This window comes from Hirundo rustica, chromosome 3, assembly GCF_015227805.2.
Source record: "Hirundo rustica isolate bHirRus1 chromosome 3, bHirRus1.pri.v3, whole genome shotgun sequence".
NCBI classification, from domain to species: Eukaryota; Metazoa; Chordata; class Aves; order Passeriformes; family Hirundinidae; genus Hirundo; species Hirundo rustica.
This window is the reverse complement of record NC_053452.1, coordinates 45,955,751-45,970,587: the sequence shown is the minus strand read 5'-3', so window position 1 is coordinate 45,970,587 and position 14,837 is coordinate 45,955,751. Positions and strand designations below refer to the sequence as shown.

Genomic DNA, 14,837 nt, shown 5'->3' with positions numbered 1-14,837 from the left:
AAAACCAAACCAAAACAACAAAAACACCGCCCCTTCCCCCCAGGGATTTAAAGAAAGTAAAAGCCATGCAAAAAGTATGCAGGTAGCATTTTGGCTGTCTTTCCTTGCTGTAAACAGATAATTCTGTGGACATATCACAGCATATACTTTACTGGCCAAGATTTAATCCTTAAACACTGCTGTCCTCACTTGGAAGCTTTAGGAAAAACATATGAAATATGACCATTCTTCAGTTGCTTCTGGGTGTTCCAAGGGAGCAGGACTACACTATAACCCAAGAAGTAATAGTCAGATGTAATATATTTTTATATATCATATCTATTTTCTCTGTGTTTCATATAATCTGTAATTTTCTGTTTGCAGATTTATTTTATTTTTTTAGCTTTGTTTTACAACCCAAGGCAATTCTGACATGGATGGTGTTAATTTATGAAACACGTTCCAATGTATTTATTCATTTCCCCAAACAATGAGCACCTGGTATCAAAATTGTTTCAGAAGACAGCATGGGGATTCATACTTCTGTTTCATGTTGATTTGGGTATTTGGTCCGAGTGCGCTGGCTGTTGAGAAGTACTGCAGCTGCTGGAGTCACTTTGAGCTCACATTTTCCAAACTAACGCAGAAACCCCACCGGCCCTGGCGGAGAGCCGCGACGCTTTGAAAGCATCTGCCGGCTGCCTACGATCCCGCACCGACTGAGCTTCCCGAGTTTCGCGCCGCACAAGCGGCGCTGATCCCGACAGCGGCCGAGCGTCCCCATCCCCGAGCGCTCCCGAGGCTCCGTGCCCGCGGGCTGCACGGACGCCTCTCGGCTCAGCGGGGGGAGCCCCGGACCGGGAGCGCCTCTGCCGAGCGCGCCGGAGCAGCGGGCGCGGCCGCGGGGGTCCCGGGCCGCCGTCCCGCCCGCCCCGCGCCGCCATTGGCCGCGGCCCCCCCGCTGCCCCGGCCCCGCCGCCCGCGCTTATAGCGGCGGGACGGCGCTGCCGCCGGCGCCGGGAGCCGCCGGGATGCGCGCCCCGCCGAGCTGTCCGCGCTGGGCGCTGCTGGCCCTGGCGCTGCCCGTCCTGGCGCTGCCCGCGGAGCGGCTGGCGCTGCTGCCGCACGGCGAAGATCGCGGCGATGCCGCGCTGGAGCCCGGGGACGATGTGAACTCGGCGGCGCTGGAGCTGAACACGACGCTGCGCTTCTACGGCGCGGCCGTCCGCTCCCTCTATGTGAGTGTGGGGCCTCCTGAGACCGCCGGAGGGCCGGAACCGCTCCCGGGGACTCCTCGGGGAGCTTTGCGGGGGTGCGCGGTGATGCTCGTGGGTTCCGTGTGGGTCGCGTGAGTGCCGAGGTCAGAGGTCGGTCCAAAGAACTTAATTGTTCCAATTGTGTTCAGTCAGGAATCGGGGCCGTGTTAATAATCCCTTCTCACACTGCGGCCGGGGCAGATTATTCGAGGTGCACAACCTCCGCTGGGAGACAATGCAATAGATAGCGGGAGCGTAAAGAGAATGCAGTAGATTAGCCAGAGTGAATGCCATCCCCAGGCGTTTTCTGCACTCGTACAGAGTATGTTCAGCTCAGGAACATCCTCGTTGTGGTCTGTTTCGTGTGTTTCGGCGTGCCAGAGTCACAAAACTGAAACGGGGTCTCTAACCAGCCGCCTAACATATCCAAGACTTGCACCTCTAGGTAGTGGGAGAGCTTTCTGTTCCTTAATATGTTGGTAGCTCTCAGGTGATCATTGTTTTAAGAGTCTCTTGAGTGGAGGAAGTCCATATCCGTAGTAATTGCAGGCTTTGAGCTGCAAGCACATCTCAGCCTTGTGTGCATGTCTCACAGCTGAATCTGCATCCCAGAGTGGTGTGTGCATGTTTATAGCTGATGGAGGGTGTTCAGTGTTTGAAGGTGGGATTGAAAACAGATTGTCTGGAGCAGAGCTGCTCAAAAGCAGCCATAAGGAAAAATTTAAAATGGCAGCATGTCTTCAGAACGCTGCAAGGGTACTGCTCACTTTATCATTGCCTGGTTTCCCCTGAAGCCCTGTGTAGGCTAATTGAACATGCTGAGTAGCACGTTTAGAAAGGTTTGGGTAGGGAAGGCACAATGTGTTCAGTGCATTAATCTGGTAAACTGAATCTCACCTCCCTGTCCAGATCAAGCAGTGTGGTTTAGTATCATGGATCTAAGATGTAACTCCGTGGAGGGTACAGCTCAGTAACCTACACGGAGACACTCGGGAAACTTGAGCTCTGTGTGATTGCAGTCGTTCAAAAATTGATGTAGTTCCCAGGCACTTGAGTCTGTTTCATGGGTATTCACTGAAGATGTAACTTGCTTGTGCTGACATTTAAGTTACACTGCTTTTCATTGTTCATACTGCCACTACTTAGATAAATCCTGAAATCATATCTGAAATCTAAAATTTTGAGGGATTCAGGTTATGCTTCTGTGGAAAAATGGATGTTGTTCACTGAAGCTGACTGAGATGAAGCATTTAGTGGAGTTCAGGCTTGTTTGACCCTTAGTTCATTGTCTTGCCTTTCTGTACTTTAATTTGGTCACTGATTAGTCAACCCAAGTAAAAAGATACAATTTTTTAAAGCACAAACATATTCTTGAAAGATAGTGGACTGTATATTCAGCCACTGAGAAGCAAAGAGAACAAGCGGCATGTCGGGTAAGCGACAGAGACAGAACAGAGCTTTCAAAGAGCAGTAAATTGATTAACTGGTCTAAGTTTCTTTAGTTTAATGATCCTGTTACTTACTCCACCCTCAAAAAGGAACAGTTCTAATTAGTTTTTGCCCGAAACAATACCCATATAGAATATATTTCCAAATCCCTTCCAGGGCTCTGCCGGCATTACTCAGTACTAAGGATGGGCAGTTTTAATGAATGGCATTCCAGTATCAGTCTATACACTATGCAGAGGCTTTTTCTTGCACTGAATCTGGCACAAGTACTGCAGAACAGAAGCACAGTACAAACTTCATGGGGGTGGGGAGAGGAGACGCATACCTGTTAAGGAAATGTGCTGAGCAGTTTTTAATGCGTTTTCACATTATACATTTTTATTATATATTGGTAGCGTGTACTTATGAAGCTCTACAATCTTGCTTGGCTGGAGTTTCCAACGTGTTGGTAGTAAATATTATCGATCTGATACAATTAACATTTAGTGCACATAATTTTATGTAGCAATTTTATATGGGTTCTCTTTCTATCTTTTTTAACAGTTGAGAAGCTGAGTTGTTTAAGTTAGCTATACATGAATAGAAAGGCAAGGGATTCTGTGAAGTGATTGTTTAGTACCAACTTGTCATAAAATCCCTGGCAACAAAACCTTTTCTCATAGACAGAAGAGAACACTTTTTTTTCATATAAGTGGAAACAGACTTTCCCAAATTCTAATCCTCAGTACAGTGCTTTTGTATGTAAGATTTATAGCATTGAACTCTATCACTAGCCCATACTATTCTATTTGTTTCAATAGCATACTTTTATTAAGGCTTTTTTAGTTTGCAGTAAAACTCACTGGTGTGGAAAAATGCAAGGATTAGGGGTTACTTCTATTTAGGAAAGAATTGAGAATCCCCTAATGCAAGCTCAGTTCAATTTTTTTAATCCTTACTTTTATTAACTTCTTAAATTAATAGTTGGTCATGTTTGCATTAGAAAACTTTACTGCTTTAAGTCAACTGTCACTTCATTATAAAAATAAATCCAAATTTTCTAATTTTTTTTTTTTTTTTTTTTGTGCAGAAATATTCAAGCCCATAAAATGCCTAGTCACTGAACAGGGAAAAAGTACCTCATTTGTTAGAAACTTTAATTTTTTTGTTGTACACACAATTTTTCTTTTAATAGAAGTACTTCCTTACTTTACACTCCTCTTCTCATTTGGTTTTCAAGGTGGACCTGTAATTGTGTGTGTGTGTTATTGGTTCTGCTACAAACCACAAATGTATGTTAACTATGTGTGTAATCCAGAAGTTTAACATGCTAAAAATACATCTGTGTTAGTTCCTGTCAATTTAAATAGTGTTATACCCTAAAAGGAAAGATGTACTGTAAAGCTGGTCTTCAGACAACGCCCACCTGAGGCCTCTTTTCCCCCCTTTCCTTTTTGACTGGAATGATGCTTTAATGAAACACAGTACTTACCCCAAATTACATCCCTTTATTTTGGGATTCACTCTTAAACCTATGTTTGTGACCTTGAAAGAAGCAGGGTGAAGTTAGAGGACTATTCACCATCTCTGTCAATATAAATGTATTCTTAAATCTGAAAGATGAAACCTTTTTTTTTTTTTTTTTTAATTGGTGTGTTTCTTTTTTGGCCTTAAAAATCACTGCATGAAGTGAGCAGCTTGTTTATTTATTTTTGTGTGATGGCTTGCAAATGGTTTCTGGGTTGTAGAAATGTTCCCTTAATATTTAAAACTGAACTTACTCACTTAAAAACTTTCTTTTAAAAATGGAGTTTGCATCTCCTTCATAAAGTTGCTTCTTACACTAAAGGTTTTAGCAAATAGGAAAGGAATATCTGGACACATGTCACTAAGAGGTGAAAAGAGGAGAGCCATTTCTTCTGGCTTCTGCTTTATTCTGCAGTATTAACGAGCCGTGATTGTATTTTCTCTTAATGCTGTTTTAATCTCTGCCATAAATGGAGGATCATGAAGCTGCAAAATCAGCACACACCAGATCTGATGAAGAGCATGGAATTTGTTTAAAATACTTCAAGCACCAGTCGTCTCTCACAAGAGGATTTAGGTGACAGTAAGGCTGTTTGTGTACAAAAAAATGTAAGAAAGCAGAAGGAAAACTTGCACTAAATGTATTACTTTAAAGAGGGAGTGCATCTCTTTGCTAAAAGGTCTTAGCAAACAGACTGTAATGTCCTCCATTCTCCATCCTGTCTTCCAGTGGTAAAGTATAATTGGTGGGTTTTAATTTTCAGGTCATGTTTTAGCTTCTCTTATACAGAAATTTTCTAGTGTACAGATGTTGTAGGAGTTCTGGGATTTTTTTCTGGACTAGATTTCTCTTACATGTCCAACTCCAGTTGTTTGGTCTGTACTGAGGTAACCCATGCTCTCTTTTTAGTTCTTTATTCCTCAGATTCATAGTTCACCTTAGGATCTGTGCCCACTCTCAAGTCATGAATGAGTAGTGTAAAAATTATCACAATATTCAGCTTCTTCTCCCCCTTTCTAAAATGACCTGCTTTTCCAACATGTTTGCACAAGGTATTAACTGCTTATATACCTTAGATATGCTGTTCATGCATAAAGCCATCTCACCTATTTTTTTTTTTTACGTGATCTTAATGTTTTTAGTATTTTACACTCTAGCTGCCAATGAAATTATACGTCTGCAGAAAATAGCATATGTCAAGCCACTTTTAAAATAAATTCTGATATGCTGTGGGAACTCTTTGCTAACAGTTTGTGATAAGCCATTATTATGATTATCCAGTTATACACTAGGCTGATTGACCAGTGATCTGTGGCATGGGATGTGCTCTGACCCTCTGGATAGCGAAAGGAGAGTTCGAGGTATAGGTGTTTCTTGTGTATGGAGGAGTGATTTTTATCATGAGTTCTCATAGTACACTTCTTCTGATTAATTGTATGTAGTAGCAGTGGTCCAGATTTTAAAGATGTTGCCAAGGCATTTGCAGCCAGCACCCTTGATGGGCTTGCACAGACCGTAATTTCTCTGTGAAGAATGTGTGGCCTCCTACTGGCCTCCTTGTTTACAAATTTATAGGGTGGAAAAGGGTGAAGAAATATATGGGGACAATAAGAGTGATCAAAGACAGAGAACTGCTCTTACACAGGGAGTGCATGGGTAGCCTAGGGGTCTTCTTTCAAGAACAGAAATTATATAGTGGGAGAGACTGGGTAGAATTTTTGTATGTCCCAATACAAAAATTAGGGTCATCAAATGAAGCTGGAAGCCAGACTGAAAGCAAACAAAAGTAGGAGGGACATGAGAATATGAGTCAAATTCATGGAGTTCCTTTTTAACGGATTTTGTGGATGCAGAAGTTTATATGGGTTAAGGGAAGACTCAACAAATATGTGAAAGGCATCTACTGAGAATGAAAACCAGCCAAACCACAGGGAGTCCCTTGAGGTGGATGCAGTTGGAGGCTCACTGGAGAAGTATGTGCACGTCCTCTTGTTTTGCTGAACCTGTAAGCTAGCGGGTACAGCTGGGGACAGGCCACTGGGCTAGGTGGCCTTGCAGTCTGAGTCAGTAGCCATTCTAACCCACTTCTAGGCATTCTAGTAAAGATTTTATCATGTTGACAATATCTTGACTGTGCAAAAAGATCCAGCAGCAGTTTGTTCGTCTTGGACTCACAAGAATCCCTGTGAATGAGATAAATCTGTGGGAGATTGTAGGTTTAATTTCATAGGTTATATGATATTTCTGGGATCTCTGTCCCCTTTTGGGTCCCCTGTGTATGTGGCAGCAGGTCTAGAGGGACCTGGGTCCTGGCTGCCTGCAGGTAGTCACATGTGCCCTGTTACTAGGTAGTCCAAGACTTGGAGGTGGATTTGTGTTGTTGTAGAGCCGTTCACGACGTACAGAATGACACGGTATCAAGTTATCAGAAGGCTCTTGTTTATTATGGCCGCATGCTTGCTGTCTTTTATACAGTTTTGACAAGCCTCATGGGCAACTTGAATCAGTTAATAGCTTTCTTGTTAATTATTCTATTGGTTAGTAAACGGTATTTTACTTGACCATCAAATCTATCTATTCTTGAATTGTTTACATGTTTCCTTTACTGATTCTCATGGGACAGATCCCTTGTTATTACAGGTGCATTTGTTTTTCACCCTCAGAAGAGATTGTTGTGTTAAAGAAACTTCTCATTTTCAGAACAGCTTCATATGGAAACTAGGAAATTGCTTGTTAGCTGCACTAGAAAGAAATGTCAGGCCAGCTATGGCTCTATCCACAGATTTGTACATGGCTGAGTCTGTGCCAAACACAGCTGGTGGAAGGGCCCAGCACAAAAAGCTCTGTGTGAGCACTTGGTGCTCTGCCTCAAGGCCTGACACCTGTAGTCTTGCTCACTGCCTGTGTGTGTGAGAGCCAGCTCTGGTTTGCCAGTGGAGTTTGGCTGTCACACTTGGATGTGCCCTAGCACCCACCTGTATGTATGTATTTATCTCTGTTTTAGTCAGAGGTGGCTGACAGTGAATCATCATCTCACAGATGGGTTGAGTCTCCCTGAGCCATTACCTATGTATTTGCAGACCGAGAGTTTCATTTCTGCACGCAAATTCCTTTCCCCACCCCCTCTTCAAGTATTAGACCCATTTTCCTATCAGATTTGTCAAGGCACTCAGCTGTAAAGGAATTTATAGGGTGGCCTATATCTGCTGTGGAAGTTGTCTCCTAGACTCTATAGCCTCTGGTATAAGAGCCTCTGTGTGCTCACAGCATGTCTGAAGCGTGAGCAGCAGCTTGTTGTTAGCCTTGCACAGTAGCAGAGAAGTTCCTAGGAGGGTGGTTGTAGTGAAGTGAAAACTAAAGCAGTCCTGACCAGGCAAAGAGAAATCTGTATGTTTTCCTAAAAGAATTTCACTTGGGCCTTTTACAATATATAAGCATGGAGCAGTTTTTTGGGGGTTGGCATCTATGTGTGAATTAGTTCTTTGCTCAGAAATCCTGTCAGCTTCTGAAGCATTGGTGGGAAGGGTATGTATATCCTTGTCAGAAGAGACAATAGGTGTCTGAAATTTAAATAGCTAAAATCTTTATCTAAGGAAAAAAAGACTGTCCTACCTGTAAAGCTGACCTCTGATTTTGGGCAACCAAAATCGCAGGACTCCTGACATGGGATAAAAAACCACAGCTTTAAAAAACAGTTTAAAAAAAAAAAAAAACACAGTTACTTTTTAAAACAGTAACTTTTTAGATACAAAACCGACTTGTGATTAAATGTCTTTTGGAATCAAAATTAAAATACTGTGATCTGGAGCACATGTCTGGGAAACAATTGTATGAACAGTATTTGTGTTTTAACTTCCATATTTTTATCAGGTTACCACTAATGGGATTATTGCAGTGAATGAACCCTCAAGTGAAGAAAAATACCTTGGTCAATTCCCAGTGAGTTTTGGGGCTATTGCTCCTTTTATGGCTGACCTGGACACAACAGATGGACGTGGAAATGTGTATTACAGAGAAGATTCATCCTCAGATGTCTTGCAACTTGCATCAGACTATATCAAAAGAGGTTTTCCTGAGTCTGGTTTTGATCCCAACAGTGTTGTTATTGTTACCTGGAAGCTTGTGGCTCCTTTCCAGCCACCAGGAGAAGATCATGCTTTGGAAGAGAAGGTGAATATTAATCAGAGCTTTAAGTCATGTCGGACACATGCTCAGCTAAATTGGAACACTGTAACCTTTTGCTTTGAAGGCTTGAACTTCTTTGTGTTTAAATGGATTCTGCAGACCTAAGAATGTATATTATCGTTGAAAAGACTAGCAAGATAGGAGTTCCCAGAACTTTTACTTGAATTTTATTTTAATAATGTTTTATTAATTCAAAAGATGATGCTTGACACTACATAGCTGATTTTGCTGTGTTTCCTGATGACTCTTATTTTGAATGCTAAATGGGTTGTGATAATAACTGAACTAGATTATCCTGACCTCCCTCTGTGCAATGTAATCCTGCTGGCTTGCATTTTTCAGCAGCCTCTTAAGTCATTTTGACATCAAACTATGTAAAATCAGATAACCGTATGGACTAGTGGGATTTTAAGCCAATTCTGAACAGATAATGTTGCATTCAGAAAAAGCTCATGTTTTGTAGTTGGTATTGGATTAAGAAACAGTTAGAGGTTATTTTTATATTATTCACAAACAATTTTTCCCTTTTCAGGTACTATCCTGCAAGGATATATAACTTTGTACACCATCATTATCAAAGTTGATGAGAACATTACTGTTACTTAGCATATCTTTTTATGTCAACAACTGATTTCTTTTGCTGAACTTGGCACAAGCATTGTGTTTATAGTAACAATTCTGCACCCTGGTAGCAACGAACAGCTGATGTCTGAGGTGCTATCCCAGTGGTTCCTACAGGAGGCAGGAGTGGGAAAAGACTTGAGCAACATGAAACTTGAACTATACTTTAAACATTCTGATTACAGAATTTTTTATTTAGTCTAGCACATCACTTCTGTTATTTTTGGGAAATGAAATAGCATCCTATAGCATTACAGAACTTAAAATCATTATGCTTTGGGCAGCCTATCTGACTATTTCCTACAGATGTAGTTTACTTTTGATAATGTTTTCTTGTTAACAAGGATTCTGATTTTCATTTTGTGTTTAAGCGTGAGTAAAAGAAAATTACTCTTTCTTGACTATTTTTACGTGAATAAATGTGTATTAATTTTTTTTTTCCACAGAGAAACACATTCCAGGCTGTCTTAGCCTCTTCTGATTCCAGTTCCTATGCTATTTTCCTTTATCCAGAAGATAGCTTGCAGTTCTATAGCACATACTCCAAGAATGGCGATGAAAATATTCCTGCTATGGTTGGCTTTAGTCAAGCCTCTACAAACTACTACTTTTGGGAAAAGCCAGGATCCTACAATGTCATTGCTAATGATGAAGACAGCATTAGAAACCTGTACAAGTATGCTTTTTTCTTTGCTTAAACTCCTCAAGAACGCATCAGAGTTGTGTGGTTTTCTTAATTGTAGCATGAATCAATGCGAACTAATAAGATCCCGCTAGCTATTGCATGAGAAATCACAAGGTCTGCCACTGATAAATATCTACCCCCTTGAGGACTTTGGTGTAATTTGTTAAAAGTCCATATTCCCATTGTCACTGGTAGGAACTCCTGTATACTTAGTTCTTATAAAAATAGTACTACTTAGACTTCAACTTTTTATCATCTATCCTGGGCAGGTTGGTTTTGTGTGTTTGTGTTTTTGAAAGAAGAAGTGTACAAGCAGGAAAGGGAATGAGTTAGAAAGTTTCAGGAAGTGGTAGCAAGATCTTTACACCCCTAAAATCTCTTTCTGTTCCCACTGCTTTGGAGACAAGCCAGAAATTCTCAAGAGAACTCTGGGTGAGGAGAAAAAAAAAAAATTACCTAAATTGTCAGGGGTTCTACAGCTGAATAAACTGTACCTGTAGGTAAGTATGTAATGTAGATAAGATAATTAGACAGTTTTGTGTTGGCACTTCTCAGTGAATAACATTGTGTGTAGGCTAGAAATACCACACAACTTGCTCTATTTGGCATGTGCTTCTCTTTGACAGAAGCAGCAATGCTGGGAAGCAGGGCGTCTGGGTGTTCGAGATTGGTAGCTCATCTGACAGTATTGTGCCTGCCAAAATCAGCAATATTTTGGAGAGCATCGAGCCCAACGAAGAAGACCAGGAGATGACTTCTAAGCCCTTTATGTCTGACTATGGATCCACTGAAATAACACAGCAGTACATCACAAGTAGTACAGACAGCACTGAGGAGGATCAGCACCTCGTCACATACAGTGTTCCTCGGTTAGACGCAGAAGACTTTCTGACTCCCTACCAAGATGTAACAGGAACACCTTCAACGGAGTCTTTTTACAGTCCTCAAAATTTCCCGACAGCGAAAGCTCCACCTCGCCAGTTTCGAATCCAGCAGTTCCCCCCACAGCCACCTCAAGTCATAGATGTGGAAGAATTTGATGAAACTGGAATAGGTAAGGTCTTTTGTACAGTTCAGCTTCTTCTAACATGGACAGGCTGAAAAAAAAAAAAAATCAACCAAAAAAACCAGGTGAAAGAAGTTGAATTAAAAAAGAAACAATGTTTCCTTCTCATTAGCTTCCTGTCTGAAAATCTGGACACATGTCATAAGTTTGTGTTATTGGATGTTAGTGGATGTCACTGTCAGATGCAGTTCTCGTCAGTCTAGTAAACCAGTTCCCTAGTCAAGCTCACAGACCTTTCTCACATGTACTACTGAATACAGATGATTTAATAAAGTTTGAGAATAGAAGCTGTCATAAAATTTTTTGACTAGGGTTTTATGGCCTCAAGTCTTAAAAAGATGGATTTAGCAATTCTAAGTTCTAATAAAGTGTTTCTAGACATTTCAGAGTAATGTGACTGCCCAGATGTTAATTGAAGCAGGTGTGAGAATTGCTATCTCCATTAAGTAACAGGGTAAAACAAGATTGCAGGGGGCATCAGTTGCTGCATGGTCCTGGGTACTGTACTGATATGTTTTGTTCTAAAGTTGGGAAGTCCCTTTTTGTTTTGATTTGGAAACAAGGACAAATTAAAATTATTGTGTTTAGCTTTGACAGGAATTTTAACTGATCTGTGTTAATACAGATCTGCTGAAGTCAATAGAATTAAACAGTTTTCTAACTAAAAAATTGATCAGCTGAAGCCCTGACATGTTCTGGAAAACAGTAGAAAGGTATTTGCATATTGCAAGGTTAGCCACTATTAATTGCAAGAGTTCATTTTCCTTAAAGAGAAAATGAGAAGCTGATCAAGTGAGTCCAGAGATACTTTTAAACTAGTGCAGGGATATATGTGAATACCACTGTAATTACATGAAATGTAAACATCTGGTCTTATTTTCCACAGTGTTTCGCTACCACACAGATGTCCAACAGACCTGTGCTAACAACCGTCACCAGTGCTCTGTGCATGCCATTTGCAAGGATTATCCCAACGGGTTTTGTTGCAGTTGTATTGCTGGTTACAAAGGAAATGGCAGACAGTGTGTAGCAGAAGGTAACTGGTTTGAAATTTAGATACATAAGCAGCAATTACGTGTGGCATTCTTGAATGAGGTGACCTGTATTCAATTCCAAAAAAGACCTGATAAAAAAACTTTTTGAAAGGCTTATCACTGAGATATAGTGGAAAGCATTTGAATCAGTGAGCTCTACTTTTTAAAAATGGTTGTTTTTTTCGGTTTTTTTTGAGTGAAGCAAGTTATTTTGAGTGATCAATTATATGCTTTATGCATTTTAATGTGACTTTCTAGAAAAAATAAACTTCTTGTGTAACTGTCATTTAAAAGAAAGCATAACATCCAGTGGTATTTCCTAGCATTAGTTGCTTCATTAGCATGAAGTTCCAACGTGTTATAATCTGATATGACCCTCACTCTAGAAATGGACAGTTCAAAGTGATGAACAAATTGACTTTGATCATCCAACCAAAGAGCATGACTCTGCTTTGACTCTTAAGCTGCTTTACTAAAGGATGATCTGCCAGATTTATGTTAAATACCCCTTTAAACTTTGTTCCCGCGTAAAATGCATAAAGGAATTTCTTACGTATACACTTGTAATCCTCGTAGTGATTTGGCCCAGAGTACAGATGCATTTCAACAACTCAAATAGTTTACTGCAAGACCGTGTTTTATAAACCAGGAAAGCAAAACCTAATACTTAGCTTTCAGTTCATAAAATTGAATTTTCCATAGAAAGAAAAGAAGGCTCTGATGATAATGAAATTTAAACTTCCATGTAGGAAGTTACATGCAGCAGAAAATTAGCAATCCAAAATAGCTACTTCTGTGTAACACTGAGTCTTCAAAATGGCCAATAGTTGAGAGCCAAGAAATGTAATAGGTTAGAATAATAGGTCAATTATTCTAATGCCTAATCGCGCTAGTCTCCTAATAGGGAAGGAAGAAATTTGCATTCAGTGTGTACTGATATGAAGTGTGATCTCAAGTTTCTGTCTGCCACTTACTGTCAGCTATACTGTAACACTGTTATGAAGTTATCCTTGCAAACAGAACTTTCAGTGAGGATAAGGGGCATCTCTTCAGGTAAATTTGGCCATTTAATCATCCACATAAGACAACACACATGCACTTACCTACATAAGCCCGTGAACACATGACAATTTCTTGTCTGAACTCCGTGAATGTTTGTTTGCTACTTGTCTCGACACGGAACAATGAATATTGTGAACACTATGGACATGTTCCTTGGAGAGTATGAGAGTACTGTCAACCTGTTCTGATGCTTTGTATTGATTGCCAGGTTCTCCTCAGAGAGTCAACGGCAAGGTCAGAGGAAGAATCTTCGTAGGAAACAACCCCGTTCCAGTTATATTTGAGAACACTGATCTCCACTCCTATGTTGTCATGAACCAAGGGCGTGCCTACACTGCTATCAGCACAATCCCAGAGACTCTGGGGTATTCTTTACTACCTCTTGCCTCTATTGGAGGTATCATAGGATGGATGTTTGCTGTGGAACAGCAAGGATATAAAAATGGATTCAGCATTACTGGTAACTTCTGAAATAAAATAATGTTCAAAATGGCTATGCTTTCCTCTGTCTTGATAGAAAAGAAATATGTACTTAGAAGCAATATAGGGTGAAAACACATCTATTCTGAGCTGCCAGTTGTTTTTTTGTGATCAAATTTCTCACCATTTTTCTTGTTTACAATATATAGACAGTAGACTTTTTAATTTACTGTCAGTGTACAAGAACTCAGTGTGTTAGAGAGAAGATTGGCTTGGCCAGTTTCTGTTCAAGAAAGAGATTATTAAACAGATCTCTTGTAGGGGGGTTGTTACTAGAGTGTACATAGTTACTAAAAAAAGCTTCTCCTACATCTTCAAGAGATTTAACATGCCAATTGCCTGACTGTACCAACAGAGCAAAAGAAAAATTATAATCTGACCTTCTGAGGGTCTGAAACACTTTACAGGAACAGCTGCTGCGTGACATGCAAATGACTCTGTTAGCTAGTTTGAGGGAACCCCCTGATCACAATTCGAGCTTTTCGTAAGAGATTAAGGCCAAATCTGTTTGGTTGTGCTGCTGTGAATTCAAGCTGTAGATTCAATCTGTTCTAGGAGAATATGTGTTTCTTTTTAAAATTTTATCCTTTACAGACATGTAATATGAATTTAGTTGAACACAACTTTTTTGTTTGGGATTTTCTTGGACTTGGTATGTTTGAAGCTTGTTCTGGAATTAACAACATACATTCCATTTGGTTTTGATTTGGAAACAGATATACTGGATTTTTAAATTTTTTTTTAAAAATCTCTATACTCCTAATACAAATTTTCTCTAAAATGTCCTTTTGAATGGTAGGTTAAAGCCTACTGCTATTAGCTTGGTCAGAACTTCCTTTTAAATTTAATAAAACCCTCCTGCCTCAGGTTTATCATGTTCAGTGCTTAAAAAATTTGCTTGCAGTATCTAAGTATATTATCAGTATACCTCTGAAAGTTATTTCATTAGAAAGCAAAGACATTAGCAATTGTGCTACATCAGAACTTGCAGACAATAGTAATTTATATTTTATCTACTAGAAGCAGTATTTGGAATAGGAGGAATCGGAATCCTCTTTTAAGTTTAGTGTTTAACTAATTCTCTTTCTTTAGGTGGTGAGTTTACACGGCAAACGGAAGTAACTTTTCTCCACAACAATGAGAAGCTGGTTGTAAAGCAGAAGTTCAGTGGCATTGATGAGCATGGTCACCTCACCATCAGCACAGAAATAGAGGGCAGAATACCTGAGATCCCATCTGGGGCATCAGTCCATATAGAGCCGTACACTGAACTCTACCACACTTCTAGTTCTGGTAAGGTTCCATAAAAATGAAATTATAAGAAAGTGCACAAACCAGAGACTAAGACAATCTGAAAAACATTATTTTATTCCCTTTTTAACAAGCGTATTTAGGACCCTTTGACTTATAGAAAGTTGCTTTTTACCTCTTAGGAAAAGGTTTCAAAAGAAGGTGGATTTTGAGTTGGACAATGCAAATATTTCTAATCTTTTCATTGAAGAAGTACAAGTTT

The 14,837-nt window shown here is 40.1% G+C and overlaps 1 protein-coding gene across 1 annotated transcript in view; it reads left to right on the top strand.

The window, feature by feature from the left end:
* Nucleotides 1-1,010: 1,010 nt before the first annotated feature.
* The window catches only part of NID1 (nidogen 1), a 43,141-nt gene continuing 29,314 nt past the window's right edge, over nt 1,011-14,837 (top strand). Inside the window, exons 1-7 of the mRNA XM_040058950.1 lie at nt 1,011-1,217; nt 8,062-8,361; nt 9,444-9,673; nt 10,309-10,736; nt 11,635-11,784; nt 13,053-13,304; nt 14,417-14,617. Coding sequence (XP_039914884.1) covers nt 1,011-1,217; nt 8,062-8,361; nt 9,444-9,673; nt 10,309-10,736; nt 11,635-11,784; nt 13,053-13,304; nt 14,417-14,617 — 1,768 coding nt within the window. The remainder of the gene's footprint in view (nt 1,218-8,061; nt 8,362-9,443; nt 9,674-10,308; nt 10,737-11,634; nt 11,785-13,052; nt 13,305-14,416; nt 14,618-14,837) is intronic.